Source organism: Prionailurus viverrinus, chromosome A2 (assembly GCF_022837055.1).
Source record: "Prionailurus viverrinus isolate Anna chromosome A2, UM_Priviv_1.0, whole genome shotgun sequence".
Classification (NCBI taxonomy): domain Eukaryota; kingdom Metazoa; phylum Chordata; class Mammalia; order Carnivora; family Felidae; genus Prionailurus; species Prionailurus viverrinus.
Genome location: NC_062562.1, coordinates 157,252,148 through 157,271,753, shown reverse-complemented (window position 1 = coordinate 157,271,753; position 19,606 = coordinate 157,252,148). Strand labels below are relative to the sequence as shown.

The 19,606-nt window shown below is 47.0% G+C and overlaps 2 gene segments (V, D, J or C); both read right to left on the bottom strand.

The window, feature by feature from the left end:
- The window catches only part of LOC125160504 (T cell receptor beta constant 2-like), a 42,373-nt gene extending 32,709 nt beyond the window's left edge, over positions 1-9,664 (bottom strand). The window contains 2 exon segments of the C gene segment in view: positions 9,211-9,500; positions 9,616-9,664. Coding sequence covers positions 9,211-9,500; positions 9,616-9,664 — 339 coding nt within the window.
- LOC125160503 (T cell receptor beta constant 2-like) overlaps positions 1-19,606 on the bottom strand; it is a 181,990-nt gene that overhangs the window by 41,508 nt on the left and 120,876 nt on the right.

Genomic DNA, 19,606 nt, shown 5'->3' with positions numbered 1-19,606 from the left:
TAACTGGTAAGTGTAGATCGTTTTGCCTGGACTGCTTGCACAAACAATGTAATATGTGCTGAACACCTGCTTTGTTTCTTTGGGTGTGGAATTTGGGTACGTATTAGGTAGAGAGTGCCTGTATGGTCAGCCGGATTACTTTTCCTGGACTGCCAGGGTGTTCCACAGACTGAGTGACTCTCCCTACGGAAATGGGTTTTCTCGATGTTCTGGAAGCCAGAAGTCCAAGATCAAGGTGTGGCCGGGCTGGTTTCCTCAGACGCCTCACTCCTCGACCAGCAGGTGGCCTTCTTCTCCCTCTGTCTTCAGTCTTTCCTCTGTGTGTGTCTGTGTCCTAATTCCCTCTTCTTATGAGGACACCAGTCAGATCTAGAAGGGGCCGCACCAGTAACCTCATTTAATCATCTCAATTAATTACATTAATTACCTCTCTAAAGAGCTCATCTGCAAATATGGTCACATTCGGAGGTCCTGAGGGCGGGGATGTCAACACAGGAAATTTGAGGGGACACAGTTCAGCCCATAACACCAGCTGCCCCACACGGCTGGGATGCTGTGTCTCTAACGGGCCCCCCCTGGGCAGAACCCTTGCTCGTAGGCTCTGCGTTTTCCTTGCAGGGGAAGGTATGCATCTTCCTGGGAGGGAGAGAGCATGAGGATGTCTGCATGGATGTGTCCAGACTCCACCTTGTCTCTTTCCGCCACCGCCTGCCTGTGTATCCTAACTCGGTCTGTATGGTAGAGCTCAGCCAGGGGTCCTGATGTGCCGGGACCTCCTAGTGAGTCTCAGGAAGTGAGTCTCCAAGATGGGGACTTTTTTTCCCTGACTAACTCTGATGGGGGAAAACATTATGTTCTCCCTCCCTCTCTCTCCCCACCCCCTCTTTCTCTCCTCTCCATCTCTCAACATACATTTCCTTCACAACAATTTTAGTTTTTCATACGATCTTACTGAGTAACAATAGTTACCACAATTAGCGCACTGGTTACAAAGGCAGGCTGTGGAGCTAACTGTCTGGTTTGAAATCCGCTTTGTCGTTCATGTTACTGGCTGTGACCACAGGCAAATTCTGGACCTCAGTGTCCTTATATGTCAAATGGGACTAATAACAGCACCAACCACACAGGGTGAATGCAGGAAGGAACAAGTTGGTACCTATGGACCGATCATAAACTGGCAGGGCTCCGTAAGTGTGGCTGGTCAAAGCACTGACTCATCACCACACCGTTGTTTACTGAATACTGATTCTGTGTCAGACAGCATGTTAAAATTCTTCACCCACATGATTTCTTGGACTCATCTTTATGTTCCCCTTTTGGGATAAATCTTTGTCTAAAAAGACTTGCTTTCCAAAATATTTCTCCAGGAATTGTTTTCCCAAGAATTCAAATCGACAAAACCAAAACCGCACTTGCTGTTGAACTCTTGATATTATACTCTGGTTCATTACCAAGTGTCCTACACCAGCCCTGCTGTTTCTTCTTTAAGCTTCATGATACTTCTGTAATAGGGACTTCGCCCAGGCAGTGTCCGATCCTGCTTATCTGCTAGGAAGGAAAAGCTTCAAACTCCAGAGTAATTCTGACTCAACCGTCAGTATCTTTCCCCTGAATTCCCATAACCAGAAGCGGCCAGAAGAAATACGTCTGACTTCGTGTTCTGGTTCAAATTCCATCTTCCTGTTGTGCTGTTCTCTGCTTTTGAAATGATTAGCTTTAGTGTTTAGGGGATTTTATCAGATCCCTAGTAGCTCCTTGCCATCCTGGGCACATCCTTATATCCAGGTGGCATCTCAAATTGCAAAGGATCACCAGTCCCCGAGTCCTCATTTCTACATGTCCATCCTTAAGGACACATGTAGTACGCTGAAAGTATTTAGTTGTAGATATTTCTTTTATCTTTTTAATGTTTATTTATTTCTTATTTTTGAGAGAGACACAGAGCGTGCGCGGGAGATGGGCAGAGAGAGAGGGAGACCCAGAGTCCAAAACAGGCTCCAGGCTCTGAGCAATCAGCACAGAGCCCAACGCGGGGCTGGAACTTAACAAATTGCGGATCATGACCTGAGCTGAAGTTGGATGCTTACCTGACTGAGCCACCCAGGTGCCCCTAGTTGTAGACATATCTGTTCTAATTGTTATGATTTGCTTCCATAGATGTAGGGACATACAGAGATGTGATTCTTCCCATGAGTAATAGGCTAATTCCTTCATAAAACACTTGCCTTTTCTGTCCTCTGTGTTGGTGGTGGAGACACAGTGGTGCCAGTGCCCACACGTGCAGGTCCACCTGGCAGTGTAGTGGACACCATGGGCGACCAATGGTGGAGTTCAGGTGTGGCTGGTTCCAGGTGCAAGCACTAGTGTTACCGGAGGGTGGGAGAGACGCTGGCCCCTGTCTCACGGAGTCAAAGGATGAATCTTGCAGACAACAGAGAGTGAGCAAAGCGGTAGAGTTTATTGAGAGAGCATATAAAGCTCTCAAGAGTGACAGGGTCCCGACTGTGTAGCCACCAAGGATTTTTGTCCCTGACTTTTTATTGGGACCTTGTCAGAAAGTTCGTGAGACTCCACGCATGGCACCTAGCCCAGGCGGGTCTGGAATACCTTCATCTTTTTTCTCTCCAAACCCCTCCGTTTCTTCAGCCTCCCACTTGTCGCTGCAACCTGCCTCCCCGAGCCCCCCTTCTCTCTCCCTGCCTAGTGTCGCCCTTCCCCATTCACTAGGAGTGCACTGTCTGCAGAGAAGTAGAAAAGGACAAAGAAGAAGGGGAGTGGGAGGGAGGGAAAAGGGAAGGAAGAAGAACTTCAGAGACATCACAAGCAAATGCATAAGCAGGTATTTAAAAAGGGCATTTTCAAGGTAATAGGAGAAATGTGAATATAATTCTGGCAGTATATAATAGTAAGGAATTACAAATAATTTTGTTAGGTAGGTAATATGATATAACAAAGTGTTATTCTTTTTTAGAGCTTACTAAAATCTGGAATAAAATACTGTGATGTCTGGGAAATTGCTTCAAAATGTATCAGCCCAAAATGCTGGGGAAATGGACGATGTGGTGGGGGGAGGGGAGTAGCAAAATGTTAATTATTGAATCTGGGCGATAGGGCTCATTGTATTATTCCTCTCTATTCTTGTGATTAAAATTTTTCATCATAAAAAGCTTGAAAATGTAATACGAGGGGAAACATGGAAAGCACAAATTATTTTCATCTAACACTTCACCTCCAACATGCTTTACCACAGTACTAAATTAAGTACCGTTTTCTGTACAGTAACTGTTTATATTCCTCCAAAGTATTGACTTACAAAGGACAGCCTGAGGAGAGGTCCAGAGTAAAGAGTACAGGGAAATAGCTAAATACAGAATGTAATTCTGGATTGGAATTACATGGGCCTGAATCTGTTTTCCTGTTTGTTATAAAGGAATCATTTGGACAATTGCCAAATATGAATAATGAAGCAGATACTGATGTAAAAAAAAAAGACAATAATAAAATCCAATTAAAAGTTGTTCTGCTTGTGTTCCCACCATGTGCCAGAAATTCTAAACAACTTTGGTGATAAAAGACTCCTTTTGTGTAATATCTGCCCTTCGGCGACTGCCTTATTTCACTTAGCCCAGTGTCAAATACCTAGAAACAGAAAACAAGCAGTTGCCGGGGCCTGGGGGAGGGGAAGTGGGGAGTCGCTGTACAGCAGGTACAAAGTTCCAGTCTTGCAAGATGGTTACCTTCTAGAGATCTGTCTACAACCTTGTGCCTGTAGTTAACAGGACTGGATTGTACATTTTTTAATGTTTATTTATTTTTGAGAGAGAGAGAGAGAGAGAGAGAGAGCAAGGGAGGGGCGGAGAGAGAGGCAGACACAGAATCTGAAGCAGGGCTTTGGGCAAATCCAGGGCTATCAGCACAGAGCCCGACACGGGGCTCGAACCCACAAACTGCAAGATCATGACCTAAATGACTGAGCCATTCAGGCGCCCCCAGACTGGATTGTACACTTAAATAGTTGTTAAAAGGGATTCGTGTTAAGTGCCCTTATCACAGATATGCACACACACACACACACACACACACACACACAATTTTAAAAAATAACCCTACAGAACAAAACAAATCCTCAACAGGTGATTTTGGGGCATGTTAAGATTTGTAATTATTACATGACTGTTAACAAAAAAAATATTGTGTAGAGGAGGGAATGCTAAAATATTATTTGCTCTGGCCGTTGAATAGGCTTGATACGCCGTGGGCAGGAGGCAAAGGATTATAGGACATTTCTGTTACTCATTATGAAGAAGAGAAATCCCAAACTGAGACATACTCCAGTAAAGCTTACTTCCACAGTGCGTCTTTGTCACAGTCTTCTTCCTGAACTCACAATAGCAATTTGGGGCAGAGGGTCAACACGTCGGCTCTGAGCTCAGTGACCCCTGCAGTTCCCATGAAGGGTCTTTTCTCGGGAGAGCTTGCCTCCACCCTCCCGCCCCCCCCCTCCCCCCCATGTCACCATAGCTCCTCTCTGAGGCTGGAGGTGATTATGGAGTCTGTGGCTAGAAAATTCTGTCCCTGAATCTTTAATGGTGAAGCTGTTGCAGAAATGGGGCATGGCTAGCTCAGAGATCAGCAGCATCTATGCTTAATAAGAAAAGCTTGTCTCAGAGAATTTATCCATAAGATTTGTCATCTAAGCTGCTTATTAAAAGGGTGCTTAGCTGGAAAGAGAGATCAGGAAGACAGATCCTGATTAGAATTCTCGAAGGCCTCTTAGAATCCTTGTATTGATATTTCTCGAACGCTTGCTATGTTCCTGGCCCCGGGAAGGCCCTCATGGACCACAGAAGCATGCTCCATGCCTCACGGAGCTTCGATTGGATCCATGGATCCATCGTGCAGTGCTTCAGGCACAAACTGGAAAGGTACATTACCTTAAATCAAAGAACAGATGGCCCTAAGGAAAGATTTAGAGCAAACAGTAACAACACGGTGAGACGATTGCAGAACTGAGATGTGTAGAAGGTGTGTGTGTCCAGGAAGTGACCAGGGACATTTGGGGGAGCGTGGGAAGCAATCAGGAGATCAGGAGAGCAAGAGGGAGCTTGCCAGGCAGGCCTGGCAGAGGAAACGTCGTGTGCAATTGGATGTTATCCTGGCAGAGAGGTGGCGGTGGCAGCTGAAATGCAGTTATAAAATAACGCCGAATACAATGTTGAGCCTTGGAGAAATGAAGTCTAGAGGCCGACACCTGAAATTAGAAAGGCAGTTTGTCTAGAGATGGAGTGGAGCTGGAAAACGAAATGTGGGTGATGGGGGAGGTAACGGGGCAGTGCAAAGGGCCGGACAGCCGGGGGTCCTGGAAGGAGTCCCTGAAGCCCCGCGTGTCTAGGTGGAAAGAAGCTCCCTCTAGCAGGTGCTTGGAGGGAAGCCGAACTGACCGCAGGGGGATCTTCTCAGGTTGCCTGGGCTGCGGAAGCTATGTACAAACCCCGAGGAGGAGGGAGGGAGAGAGGACTGTGACAGCTCATTCCCAGGTGCTGTCCCCCCTTACTGTCTCCCATGTGGGTGCCACCTCCCTGATGTGACAACCCTTCTGGAGCAGAACGGAAGTGGCTGGGCAGTGCTGTGGGTTAACCGCTGGCAGGCGTGTCTGAGAAGGGCTGGACGTCTGAAGGTTGGGGAGAATGCTCGGTCTTATTTATAAGACACCCTGTCTCTTAGACTTCCCATTTGTTGGTACCCCTGGCACTGAGTAAAAGATTAATTGTAGCCTCACTCCCAGCTCTTGTCTGAATCAGCATATATGGGTCATGGTATGTATTTTGGTCACATCACAGAGTCACCCTTCGTTTCTGACCCTGGGATTTCAGTGGTGCTGGCATTCATGGGCACTGTGGATTGAAAGAGAGGGTACCTGAAGAGAGAGAGCTTAGGAAGGACGCCAATGTATGACCACCAGAGAAAGGCCTAATGTAGTGGTCTGGCCAACCAAGTTCAAAGACACCTACTGTGCCCATGAACCATCTATCCCAAGGAGGATATCATGGCAGGTGAATTCATGGTAGGGTGTCTGTGTTGGCTCTGCTGTTAGTGTAATGATACCTGGGTACCCCACTTTTAAGGGAAGAACATAGAAATAGTAGTCCACCAAGGACATTGACCATTAGTGAACAAAAATTAATGTAAAAAAAAAAACGTGACTAGGATTCTAAATCTGAAAATTCTCGAACTCTTGTAGATATTTCTTTAGCATGAGTGAGATTGATTGAGGTGTGATTTATGCATCAGAAATAGATTCCATAAAGCAGGCTGTGGGTGCATCCTCTAAGGAATGGTTTAGAACCAGAAATCTCCTGGTCCTAGAATTAAGGGTAACAGAGTAACCTGGTGCCTAAGGCAGGTCCAAGTTAAGAATAAGGGCATCCTAGCTCAGATCCCTAGGTCCTATAATAGAGGGCTAGGTGTGTGGGACTCTGTATAAGTATGAAGGGGTCTGTCTACATCCTTGTCCCATGGGTTCGCATGGGATAAGGGGTCACTTGAGATGACTTCCAGGAAAGAGGTCATTAGATGGCAGAACCATTTACAGGAAACAGTCTCTCGTCTTATAATCTCCATTTACATCTCCGATTTAATTAATATAATTGTATTTATACTGAGGATGTGATCAAAGGTATAATGGAAACTCAGCTTAGACTGGAGAAGGAACAAGTTTTGTAGTTTAGAAATGTCTGGACAAGTCTTTCAAAAAGGAGGGATTGGTCCACTGGAAGCCTATGTGAATAACAGCGTAAGATGCCTCCTTGAGAGAGCTCATCCTTCCGTAAGGGGTGGGGGATTGGCAGGGTGGACCAACCCAGCAATGCAGCCGTAGTTCTTGGAGGGATGAGTGGATTCTGAGCTCAGCTGTTGTATTTTGTCTTGTTTTGTCTTGCCAGATTCTGCATCCTGGATGAGGTTCTCTGTGTTCCATTGTTCCAGGGTGTAACTACTATTTTGCTGGTTGGTGAGGAATGTATGTCATTGAACGAGCCTTTGTGCTAAAGTCTGTGTAAGAGATTGGGGATCAAGGGGCGCCTGGGTGGCGCAGTCGGTTAAGCATCCGACTTCAGCCAGGTCACGATCTCGCGGTCCGTGAGTTCGAGCCCCGCGTCGGGCTCTGGGCTGATGGCTCGGAGCCCGGAGCCTGTTTCCGATTCTGTGTCTCCCTCTCTCTCTGCCCCTCCCCCGTTCATGCTCTGTCTCTCTCTGTCCCAAAAATAAATTAAAAACGTTGAAAAAAAAAATTTAAAAAAAAAAAAATAAAAAAAAAAAAGAGATTGGGGATCGAGATACAGAACTGTAATTTTGCCCTCCAACACAGAGAAGGGAAGGGAAAAGCCCGGGCAAAATGTTTCCTCTTGTGCTTCATTAATAGAGGTGTCACTCTGCAGGAAACTACCTGGGAGGGATGACGGAGCCCGCTGGCCCCGTCTGGCATATCGTACCGCTTGGCAAATGTAATGGTTCGGAGCAGAAGCAGCAGCGGTGGTGGGCAGGTGTTTTAGGGCCCATCAGAAGAAGAAAAGGATCCTGTGGACACAGTGGTACCCGGAGAGGCAACATCCTTGTCAGGCTGACATATAGTACAGAGTCAACAAGGGGCCGGAATATAATAAAAAACTCTATTAGAGCACATGAGTTGTCTGGCTTGTCTACAGATGTGAAAAACCCTGGAATCTCCCCAAACTATGTGTAGGAGAGAAATTTGCAAGGGGTCTAGATACTGGACTAGTCAGAGAGGCTTTAGAAAGAAGGTCTGAGAGAGGACGGAGTCACTCATTTACTTAACAAGTCAATGGCAAGTATGGAGATAAAAAAGGTAAACAATATAGGCATGATCCTTGTTCTCATTAACCTTAATATTTATTAGCATAAACTTAAAAAAAAAGTTTATTTTGAGAGAGAGCACGCATGAGCGAACTGGGGAAGGGCAGTGAGAGGGGGGCGGAGAGAGAGAGAATCCCAAGCAGGCTCCTCTGCTGTCAGTGCAGAGCTTGACGTGGGGCTCGATCCCATGAAACACGAGATCATGACCTGAGTCAAAATCAAGAGTTAGACGCTCAACCGACTGACCCACCCCGGTGCCCCAATTGTGTAAACTTTAAACAGTAAACAGTTGAGCACGTTGATTGCCTTGAGGCTAGTGTGTCAGGCTGTCATAAGAGCAGGGGGCAGAGGCCTCACCCAGCCAGGGCTTCCAGGAAATCTTTCTGGAGGAAATGACTTCTGAATTAGCATGCAGAGGAACGATTGGTCAGCTCTCCGGGTAGGTGGGGAGAGGAAGGGGGCTCTAGGTAGAGTGAACGTTACTGGTAAAGACCCAGCAGTGAAGCAGCAAAGGGCATGTGTGGGGACCTGTAAGAGATGGAAATGCCCCGTAGTTGTGAGTGAAAGAAAGGGGACTTTCACGTTAGGAAGGTAGAGACAGGTATGCAAAGACCACATCATGGAGAGGCTTGGAAGTCTCCAGTTTATACCGGCGACTTTGGCCAGGTTAAGAAAAGACACTGATGGGTTTCAAGCTGGAGACAGTGGCTTCTGGATGGGGGCAGGTGGCAACCGGGAAGTGGGGGGTGACTACTTGGAAGGTGGTTGAGGAATCCAGGTGAGAGGCATTTGGTGGGCCACACTATCATCGGTGAGGTCAGAAACATTGGTAGAATTGGTGAGGGATGGAACATCTAGAAATCTGCGGGGGGTGCGACGGATGGGGGGGTGGAAGGATGGGATGTGAGAGAGGGTGAGGCTGACTCCTGCATTTCTGGCTTGGCCGTCTGGGTGGATGGCGGGACCATGTGCTGAGATGAGGAAAATGGGAGACGGCAGATTTTGTAAACAACCCAGAACGTGCTCTTCCTTCCAGTGGCCAACATCCGGGAACAGGACCTGGAATGTGGGACAAAAGTTTGCGGAGCCACTGGAGTGAAGATGGAGGGCTCGGGTTGGGCAGCCCTGAAGCCCGGTGAGGACAAAGGGCTGCAGCCTGAGCTTGGGAGGAGCTTGTTTAGGGTCCCCGGATGTGGGGAGTCAGGGAAGGACTTCTGCCCACACTGATGGTGGAGGGAATTTTCCTCCTGCTTGTGTGTGTGTGTGTGTGGGGGGGGGGGGCTCCCCAGGAAGGAGCCTCCTTGATCTTGTGGTCCTCTTTTTGTGCAGAGAGGATTTACTGCTGGCACAGAGATACAGAGGCATCTGACTGGTGCTGGTGGACTCCAGGGTCAGGGGGAAATTCCTCTCCTCCTTCCGGGAGACAGCGTACCCGTCGGGGACGTCTCCCTTTTCAATAAAGTCAACATTCCTCGAATAATAGATCAGCTTCAGACCCACCCCTGGGTCTTGTCGATACCAGTACAAAGCATCATGGTTCATGTCCTGAGAACAACGCACTGTCAACCGCTTTCCAGTCCCTGTGATGAGGTGTCTTGGGGTTTGGGTCACCCTGGCTACCACGGGGACTGTGAGGGAGGGAAACAGAGCTAGAGACAGCCAAGGAGGGCATCTGCGGCTCTAGAAAGGACTTGAGCTGAGACCTGCAAGCTATGGCCAGGTTGTGCACGTCCCGAAACTCACCTGCTCTCAGGAGACAAAGCACGACCCAGCCCAGGGGCCGGAAACCCATGATGGCTTCACACAGGTGTCTCCTAGTCCCCGGGGCTCTAGTCGGTCTCTGTAATGTCTCCATCTCTGCAGCTTCTTGGCCCTCATTTTCAGGGGTGAAACCACTCGCCTTTCCTCCTAGGGCTGGAGTGAAACCCAGGCAGTCAGTACCGGCCGCTGCGGTCGCTCTCCTTTGAGACTGTGTATTTCTGCGCACCGGACAACGTCTCATCAGTATCCTCTTGCCCAGCTTGCAAATATTGGTGTATTTTAAATCTTTATGATGAAAACTGGTATAACATGTTGGTCACTCAGATATGCAAGAGCGTGAAACGCTGTCATCAAAATTGCACTTTAGAAGTCTTCACTTCTACTCTGCAGAGAAAATTCCAAGTGTTTTCCTGTCCTTGTGTACCCACCGACTAGCCTCCACCGTTTACAAGAGGCTCACGCGTAAAAATCCCGTCAGGTCCCCAGGGCGGATTATTTCACCCATCTGTATCCAGTTCAACATGTTAGATGCAGGACCCTTTCCCCGTTAGCACAGTACACGTAGTTGTGGGCGCGAGTGGCTGCTTTCCTCAAGGTTGGTGTTAGGCATACCTTTCTTCCTTTCCCTCTTCTCTCTCTCCCTAAAGGCAGGGGCGACGTCTGCTGACTTCAGTGACCTCACATACTTACCAGCCCACATGGTTTCTTTGTCTGCTATAGACTTACAACCTCTTTCTTGCGGTCTCCTCGTGCCGCTCCGCACGGAAGCATGGATATGTCCCGGATCCTGGCTGCGACTGGCTGTCTATCTGAGTCATGGAAGTTCTGTCTGTGGCTGGGGCCATCGTGGTGTCTCTTCTGAGTTCCTGCCACACATACTGCTCCCTTTTCCGGGTCACTGTGTCCTTCCTGCATTGAGGTGACTTGCCTGGGGTTGTCCCGAAAACTTCCCCTCTTGGACACCTTTGAGTTCGTTTGTGCTTTGTTGGAGCCAGAGTATTCTTGAGGGGCCCAGGGGAGGAAGAGTGAGAAGAGACTGCCTCATCTCCCCGAAATGCTTCCATCCATTCCGTCCATCTCTGGGAGGCTTCCAACCATCCATCTCTGGAAGGCTAGGGCTTCCCAGAGATTTTGCCAAATCATTGTCATCCCCAGGCAAGACGTGGGCCCTCATCCCTGTTTGGGGGCAGTGCCCAAAACTCAGAGATGGCTTTCTTGCCTGAAGTCGCCCTCAAGCTGGGGCTCCAAACTGTCACCATTCTAGGCCAGCGAGAGAGGCGTGCTTGCTCTCAGGACGGTAACTCTTCTCTAAGGAGGCGTGTTCTGTCTTCGTATGTCGCTACCAGTTCTGTTCCTTCCAGGAAAAGCATGGCAGGGAGCAGGTTTGGCTCCACTTCAGCCCTTGGTGTTTTCCATTGTCCTGAGAGTACTCAATATCCTAGCTGGGAGACAGGTGTTCTCCAGGAAGGGAAAGCAGTTTTCATTCTCAGGAGCCCTCCTCAAGCCAACAATTTCCTTGTTACTTAGTAAACCTTGTCGTCCTGAATTTCATCTTTAGAAACCTTTCACAGTTTACCCACCTCCACAAAACTAAACCCACTATTTACCTCCCATCCAGTGGGTTTTCCCAGGTTCCATGGTGCTGCCCACATCATAGAGGTGGATAATTACAATTGAAAGATTTATAGTTCATCCCAAGCATTCTCCATGTTAGATTAACCCAAGATTCAGGAGGTATCTGATTCATTTTCTTAAAAATGTTTATTTATGAGAGAGAGAGAAAGAGCAGGGGAGGGGCAGAGAGAGAGGGAGACAGAGGATCTGCACGGATAGTAGAGAGCCCGATGTGGGGCTCGAACTCATGAGCCATGAAATCACAACTTGAGCTGAAGTTAGATGCTTAACCAACTGAGCCACCCAGGCACCCCCAGGAGGCCTCTGATTCTGTCGTCCTTTCCCCCAGTAGCTAATTCACTCTCCTCAGACACAAGCCGCTCCCCTCCACCACACCCCATGGCCAGTGATCTGGTCTCTCTTTTCTTTCTCTACATCAACCCAAGACTCTAAAGCAATGCCACTAACCTGAGTTCCTGATACCCTTAGATCACGAGCCAGTTCCTATACCTTCCCACCTTTCCTTCTTGAGGCTTCCTGTGACCTTTCCTTCCCAAAGGCCACCACTTTCAAGAGTTTGGGAGCTTTCTCCCAGTGTGGGGCAAACTTCTATGTCCCTAACAAAGAGACTGGAAGAAAAGAGAATCCTGTAGATGGCCAGGAGCCCTGAAATATCTCCCTCGTCTTTTGTACTTTAATGTAATGCATCTTGCTCTGTGCTGTCCATCTGTCCATGGACTTCTTCGGTGTCTGCTCTCAGCCCCCTCCTCGGGCACACTACTTAGGAAATCTGCATTTCCCATGCATTCCTTCTGGGGTAACAGTCTCGGGACAATAATACTTATGCCTGCCTCTGCCACTGAGGAGCCATTTCTTAAAAAGCCCTGTAAGGGAACACGTTTATCCCTTTAAGTGCATGGCAATATTTTTTCTATGGGTGATCCTGAGCCCACATATAGGCTGTAGAATGGTTACCACACTTCAAATCCTATTTTACTTATGCTGCAGCCATTTTAGTTCTGAGGAATTTGCTCTGCCCTATATCTTTCCCTATTATATGATTAACCTTTGAAAGACCTCATGAGAGATATTTGTATACTGGTTCTCTTTAACTGGTGATACAGTGTTCAGTTTTATCAGATTTTCTCATTTATCATTATTTGAAATGTAGTGTTCGTAATAAGGAATACGCTAGTGCCCTCTAGTGGAATCTTACTGCAATTGCCAGAAAAATAGGCTCAGAAGTTCACACCCCATAAAATGAAAATGTTCAGAGTAGATTACAACAGGGAATTAAGGTTGTAGATACAATGAAGGTTACTAATCAGCAAGCCTTGATCGAGGAGACTATCCTGGGTTATCTGGGAAGCTCAGTCTAATCACATGGGTCTTTAAAAACAGGGAAACTTGGGGCGCCTGGGTGGCATCTGACTTTTGACTTTGGCTTAGGTCATGATCTCGTGGTTCTGAGATCAAGCCCCATGTGGGGTTCTGAGCTGATGGTGCGGAGCCTGCTTGGGATTCTCTCTCTCCCTCTCTCTCTTTGCCCCTCCCTCTCCCTCTTTCTCTCAAGATAAATAAACAAACTTTAAAAGCAGGGAATCTTTTGCAGCTGTGTTTAGAGGGAGACGTGAATGTGTAAGAAGGGTCAGGGAGATAGATAAAGATAAAGTGGGGAGTAAAGGTAGAAGCGTGGAGTCACAAGGCAAGGGTGCTTGATTTTCTCCTAGAGCCTTCAGAAAGAAATCAAACTCACAAACCGCAAGATCATGACCTGAGCCGAAGTCGGACGCTTAACCGACTGAGCCACCCAGGCACCCCAGGTATTGGACTTCTAACCTCCAGAACTGTAAGATAACAAATTTGTGTGTGTGTATTAAAAAATATATGTACTTATTTATTTTGAGAGAGAGAGAAAAAGAGAGAGAGCGAGTGAGTGTGGGCAGGGGAGGGGCAGAGAGAATTCTAAGCAGGGCTGCTGGGCCACCTTGTGGGTGGGGGTGGGGCTCACGAGGGCAGAGTCACCATGTACCTTGGGTTTGCCATTTTTTTTGTTCAGAGGATGTGGCCGCATTGATAAACTGCTGGTGCGGAGGGACTTGGGTGTCTCGGTTACTGCTGGAACATTCCAGGGACGGGGGAGCTCATTCTTTTCCTCCTTTCCCTCTCTCTCCTCTTTCTGTCTCCTTTTCCCTCCCTCTTTCCATCTGCATGCTTGAGTGTGTTTGTGTGGTCACCTTGCAAGTGGGTGGAAGCTTCAAAGCCAAGGGACTTCTGCTGAGATTCACCATAACAGCACATTCTAATCTCCTGCTGTTTGGAATGTGACTTCCTGTGTCCCATGTCACAACCTCCCTGCCTTCTGGGCAGCAGCACCTTGGTGGCTCTGAGCTACTCCGTGCTGGCTGCTGACTGTTCACACCAAAGGCAGAATTCTTTCCAAGAGAATAGGCCCCTGAGGCTGGCAGTGACTCTCTTCTGGAACATTCTGGTCCAAAGCCTGTGCAGAGGAGGCATTTGCAAACATGGAGCGCGCCAAGAGCAGGAACTGGCAGCATCTGCCTTTAAAAATGGCATCATCTGATTCAACCTCCTGTCCTTATTATCCCTCTGCCTCTTCTTAGGCTTCTCCCGGAGTGACTTTCTTCAATAGCAGCCTTCTTTTAGGGGCTCAGGAGTGGGGCTCTCTCTGTGTTAGTTTCCTGTCACTGCTATACCAAAGTATCACAAACTCAGTGGCTTGAAACAACGTATGTTTAGAAGTTTGGGTTCTCAATGGGTTGAAATCAAGGTGTAGCAGGACCCTATGCTCTTCTGGAGCCTCTAGGTGAGAATCCGTTTCTTTGTCTTTTCTGGCTTCTGGAGGCTACCTGAGCTCCATGGCCCCTTCCTTCCTCTTCATTAAAAAAAAATTATTTAATGTTTATTTATTTTTGAGAGAGAGAGAGAGGGAGCAAGCATGAGCAGGGAAGGGGCAGAGAGAGAGGGAGACACAGAATCCAAAGCAGGCTCCAGGCTCCGAGCTGTCAGCACAGAGCCTGATGTGGGGCTCAAACCCACAAACCATGAGATCATGATCTGAGCCGAAGTCAGATGCTCAACCCACTGAGCCACTCTGGCGCCCCCTCCATCTTCAAACTCAGTCACAGAAGGTGGAGTCCTTCCCACATCACTCTGTAAGGACCCATGGAACTGCGCCCACCTGGATAATCCAGAATAATCTCACCATCTATCTCAAGGTCAATTGGTGTGCAAATTTAACTGCATCTACAGATGTAATTCTCTTTTGTCATGGAAGGCAATATATTCAGATTCTGAGCATAAGGAAATGAATACTTTGGTGGGGGGGGCATTATTGGGCCCACTAGGAACCCTTAACCAGAAAAGGAAGGTAAGGTTGGGAACTGTTTAAACTTAAGGAATGTAATTTTCAGGGGGAGAAGAGGAAGCAAGCCCAGGACCCAGTCACTGTGGACACTGCTGAACCATTTATCCTTTCCTTTAATGGACATAGAATGAATACCAATTGGGTAGCAGGTTTTAGACTATCTTTTAGACTATGGGAATCCAGGCACGAACAAAAAGGACAATGTTTCTGTCTCTAGGCTGATAATATTTAATATTGATTGTTCACGGTACTTGTATCCCAAGCACAGAGGAAAATTCTGGGGAAGGACTGATGCAATACGTGTCTTCTTACATTGAAGATTTTGTAGTCCAGTGGGAAGTTAGCCATACCAATAATCATTTTAACTTGGCATCTGCAGGAAGGAAGAATTGTGTAAGTAAGGTGTAGTGAGAGTACAGAGGAAGGAGCTCACGATCTTGGGAAAACAAAGCACATTTTAGATAGTGCTATTGTAAGTGAGATTTTGAAGAGCAAAATGAGTTGAGGTCATTCAAGGGAAATGCTATGTGCTGCATGTTTGGAAATAGCTGGAGTTCGATGTTGCTAGAGTCAAGTGTGTGAGAACATGAGTGCCGGGAGCTGTGGGTGGATTTTCTAGAAGGGCTGTGATCACACCTTATATATGCAGGAAGTTTTGTCCACCGCCACACATCTCTGTCCTGGGGATTCACTTCTGTGTCTTCCGAAACCCACCACCATACCCAGGACTCTCTTGACCCTTATCAAGCTTGAGAACTAGAAAAAGTTTTAGTAGATGGAAGGAAAAAGAGCACTTGTCAGCATAGTACACATGTGCTTTAAGAACTGGTAAACCTAGGAAGACAGAAGGGCGGGAAATATCTCGAGTGTCATTTGGAGGCCGGATCTGGTCAGGTCACTTGGTTTCCTCCTCCTGTGAGAAGACCTGAAGATTCTGAAGCACGGACCTCTTCCAGGTACATACAGCACATGGGTAGGTCTTCCCTAATGCCCAACTGTGATGGACCTAATGGAAAAAGAGATCCATAACTCAAGAGGGAAAAATAAAGAGCTTTTTATCATTATTCTAGACTCTAATGAGAACTTGACATTCTAATGCAAGGATATCTTTCTTGTAAGGTATTTAGTTTCCTTCCTTTCAAATTGTTTAAAAGGATTGTCATACATTTTTTTCCCCATGCTAATATATTTAGCTTTTATGTCTGATAGACCACAGAGAGCCACGGACGGATGCAGTGGAAGGGAGTGACATGGCCGGGTTCTTGCAGTCAGGACGATGGCACTTGGTACTGGGAGGCTTATACCGCATTAGATGGGGGAGGCTGGAGCTGGAGAAATAGCTAAAGAGGCTACTAAATTTACCTGTGGAGCTGATTAGAAGAGCATGAACATGGCAGTGGTTGCACTGAGAGAATGGATGAAGAGAAAGGTTATGTAGGAGTTAGAAATCAAAGCACTTGGAGACGGATTGGGTGTCCAGGGTAAAGGAGAACGAGAAATGTAGGACAACTTCAATCTCATGCAAGCAAATGCCTCACGAGTCAATTCACCAAATCGGCAAACCAGAAGGGTGGCTGTGGGTCAAAGGTGACACGTTGTGTTTAAACTCCAGGAGGGAGTAGTCAGTTGGTGTCCTGAATGGACTTGAGTTGAAATTAGTAATTGGGGTGGAGGGGACAGATCTAGAACTCATTAATTACAGAGTGGGATTCTTTATGCTCCCAGCCCCCATCTTGGGATGGTGGAAGGCAGCCACCTTGTAGAGAAAGACAAAAGACTGATAACTTCTCAGAAAGTAGCTTTTCTGTCTAAGAAAGTAACTTTTCTCTCCTCTTCCAATGATCACTCTCCATCTATGGCAGCAGGTGGAATTCAGTCCTGCTTGACTCATTAGTACTTGGGTTGCCCTGACAAGAGCTCTGTTGTCTGATCATGGAAGAGTAGGTCAAGTCAGGAGAAAAACAATTTGCTGCCCGAGACACTGATCAGTATCCAGATGATGCTCCAATTTCTTCTCCAGGAAACTTTCACAAAGTGGCTGATAACAAAACTAAAATCACATCCAATAATGTCCTGCTAACTGGATCCTGATATCTGTTGTTTCCCCGAGGCCCCACATCAAGGATGTTCACTTTCTGACTCATTGGAATTTCAAGAGATTATACTACCTCCCCCAAATAATCAATGAACTGTTAAGTTATTTCCATGTCAGGTTACCTCAAAATTCTTAGTAACGAAGCTTATTACAGATCGCTTTCCCTCTGCCTACCGAGTTTATTCTCTTCAAAAAAGTTCTCTCAACTCTCACTCCATCCTTTTCATGGGCAGCTCTTCTGGTCTCATCTCTTGTCTCTTTTCTCAACCCAGAGACTGAAACGATATGGTTCTTTAGCCTGAGGCTTTGGTGTCCTTCCAGTAGGAACTAGATCTTTCTTCTTCCCCATTCCTTCCTGTAACTTCTCTTTGCTCCCTTTACCAAGGGCCACTCCGTTCTACTTTTATTCTGTGTCCTTGATAAAACAATAGGAAGAAAAATTGATCTATTGTGTGTCCAAGACTCAGAAACATCTTTCAAGTAGTTCTGAATTCTAATTTAGTGTATTTGGTTGCATGCTCTCTGAATTTCCTGTCCGGATACTTTTGGTATTTGTTCTCCTTTGGTGTGGTAGACGGAATGCTAAGAACAACGCCCAGGGTCCCTTGCCCACGTATTAGCCCCTCCTCTTTGGGCATAGGTGGTACCTACAGATATGACAACTTGTCGCTCCTATGATTGTTTTACAGTATTTGGCAAAAGGGATATTATCCAGATGACCCCATCTTACTCTAATCACATGAGACCTTTCAAGGCACAGTTTTCTCCAGCTGGTAGCAGAACAAGGGGGTCAAAGAGCTTTCTGGGGGCATAAGTAGGATTTGATGTGCATTTCCGTCCTTGAAGTTGAAGGGGACCAGAGAGAGAATGCAAGGAACTGAGGGCGACCCCAAGTGACCACCAACAAGGAAACAGGATCTTATTCCTACTACCGAAAGTAAGTGAATTTTGCCAATAATAAGAATGAGCAGGGAGGAGGAGTGGGCTCCAGAAGGGAGTGCAGCCAGATGACATGGTGGTTTCAGCTGACCTTGAGCAGAGAGCCCAGCCCCACCACCCTCACCTTCCCACATGCCGAGGTGTGGGATGATGAATCGGTACTGTTGCAACCCGTCTAATTTGCAGTGATTTGTTACACCGCAACAGAAAACGAATACAGTTGATTATCACCCAACATTTGCCTTTGGGGAACTGCGCAATGAGCCTGCTGCGTCTCTGATCTACCTACTCAGCACCACACGTTTTCGTTTTCAACATGACACCTGCATCTACCCAAGTGAGGTTCTGCTCCCTAACTATCCCTGTGAACAAACACATTTTGTGTCTCTTATTACCTACTGCTCTCCCTTCCACTAACTTTTTCTCCTTCTCGGTAATCCTGAGTTCACGAGTTGTCTGAGAACTTGTCATCACCCTCTGCATCTACATTACTCACGCTCAGGAGTTCACATCGGAGGAAGCCCCCCTCCCGACTTATTTTCCTGTATGACTCAATTATTGAGAGACGCCATCGTAGAATCTTTGAAGGATCTTTGCAAATCTGAGGGTCTTTTTCTTTACTTGATCAGGCTTCAGTTTTATCAAAATTCCCCTACATCTGTATCTGAAAATTGAAGTTCGCATTAGGAAATATTCACTTTGGGTTAATGCCCTCTGGTCTAGTGTAATATCAACCAGGGGTAAAGATTTTGATTATGACAGGAAAGATGTCTTAGAGGGACAAGAATGGGGGAAAAAAAAGGAAGCAAGGAATATTAAAGTCAAGGCAGGGATTCCATACAATCTCGTGTGATAACTTTCCCTAATTTGGGTTGGGAATCTTTTTTTTTTTAAATTTTACAATTTTTATTCATTTTTGACAGAGAGAGAGAGGGAGAGAACGAGTGGGGGAGGGGCAGAGAGAGAGAGAGAGAGAGAGAATCCGAAGCAGGTTGGACGCAGGGCTGGAATTCACAAACCACGAGATCACGACCTGAGCCAAAGTCAGAGGCTTCACGGGCTTAGCCACCCAGGTGCCCCACGGTTGGGGAATCTTGAAGGCAGCGTCCCCTCCCTCCTTGGTTCGCCTCTTTCTTGTGCAGAGAGGATGTGGCTGTGCAGCGCTGTGGATAAACTGCTCGCGCAGAAATACACAGATGTCTGATTGGTGCTGGCAGAGTCCAGGGTCAGGGGAAAATATGGCAACTCATTTCGAGAGACGTGATACCCCTCAGGGACGTCTCCTTTTTCAAAGGCTTCAGTACCAGTTGAGTAGTAGATCATCAGCTGCAGGCCAGATCCAGGGTCTTGGCGATACCAGTACATTGAAAAGTGATTCATATCCTGTGTGCACTGGAGGGTTAATTTCTTTCCTGTCCCCAAGATCTTATGTCTTGGGAACTGTGTGACTACAGCATCCTTGAGGCCTGTGGCAGAAAAAAAAAAGTGGTCAAATAAAGGCAGAGCCTGGGGAGGGGAGACTGATGCTACCGTCCTGAAAACATGTTCTCTGGGTGGAGCCTGGGAAGACGGTGACAGGTGCCCAGGACTCACCTGCTCTGACGAGACAAGGGACAGCACAGCAGAGGAACCTGGTGCTCATAGCAGGACCTGATGAACGGTGCCGTCTGGTGCTGTGATGAACTTAGTCTCTGAGGCCCACACTTTTTCAGCTGCTTCCTGGCCAGAGACCACACCCTCCTCCCTCACTGCTTCAGAGGAGAATCAAAAGCCCCTTAGGCTTAATAGAATGTGGTTGGTTTCCTTCATTTAGGTCACACAATCATGTATGATGTTCTCTTAAAGCATTAGCATGGCAGGTTTTTTTTGTTTTTTTTCAGTTTTTTTACCTCTATGAATTCTAATTTCCCTTATACGATATATCCTTTCTGATATGG